This window comes from Terrapene carolina, unplaced genomic scaffold, assembly GCF_002925995.2.
Source record: "Terrapene carolina triunguis isolate 2854851 unplaced genomic scaffold, T_m_triunguis-2.0 Scaffold662, whole genome shotgun sequence".
NCBI classification, from domain to species: domain Eukaryota; kingdom Metazoa; phylum Chordata; order Testudines; family Emydidae; genus Terrapene; species Terrapene triunguis.
In genome coordinates, this window is record NW_020665013.1 from 596,017 (window position 1) to 596,638 (window position 622).

The window sequence follows — 622 nt, forward strand, 5'->3', positions numbered from 1 at the left end:
CCCCCCATTCCCGAGGGGCCGGGACCGCTGGGGTTCTGCTGCACAGCCCTTCCCACGCTGCAGGTGCTCCAGGAGGCAGAGTTAAGGTTGCTTAATTCCGGCATACTTGACTTTGCAAGGGCACGAATGCTGCGTTCCTGCGGTTTGTGTGCGGGACCCTGGACCGGTTCCGGGCTCCCCCAGCCCTGCAGTAGGTGGGCCCCGGCCCGGGGCTTCGCTGGCTCTGCTGCGGGGCGCTGCCACCCGCCAGCTGCTCTGCGTCCCCAGGCCGGGCCCTTAGCTCCCCGCTCGCCTTCGGCAGCCTGTGGAACTCGCTGCCGCAAGATACCACCGGCTCTGGGGCGGCTTCTCGCGCCCCGGCCCCGCGCAGACCCCACCCGAGCCGGCCGGTGCCCCGCCCCCCGGCGCGAGCGGGTGACGCCATCACGCGGCGCGGCGGGCAGGTCTCACACACGCTTCGCTCCCAAGATGGCGGCGGCGGCCTGGGGTTGCCGGGTGAGCCGAGCGGGCCGGGCCGGGGGCGGTGAGCGAGGGGAGCGGGCCGGAGCGGGCCAGGCCGGGGGAGGGGGTTGAGTGGAGCGGGCCGGGCCGGGCCGGGGGAGGGGGTTGAGCGGAGCGGGCC

General features: G+C 74.8%; 1 protein-coding gene across 1 annotated transcript in view; it reads left to right on the plus strand.

Annotated features, from left to right (window-relative positions):
- Nucleotides 1-444: 444 nt before the first annotated feature.
- TIMM44 (translocase of inner mitochondrial membrane 44) overlaps nucleotides 445-622 on the plus strand; it is a 70,328-nt gene continuing 70,150 nt past the window's right edge. Inside the window, exon 1 of the mRNA XM_026659699.1 lies at nucleotides 445-495. Coding sequence (XP_026515484.1) covers nucleotides 469-495 — 27 coding nt within the window. The 5' untranslated portion in view covers nucleotides 445-468. The remainder of the gene's footprint in view (nucleotides 496-622) is intronic.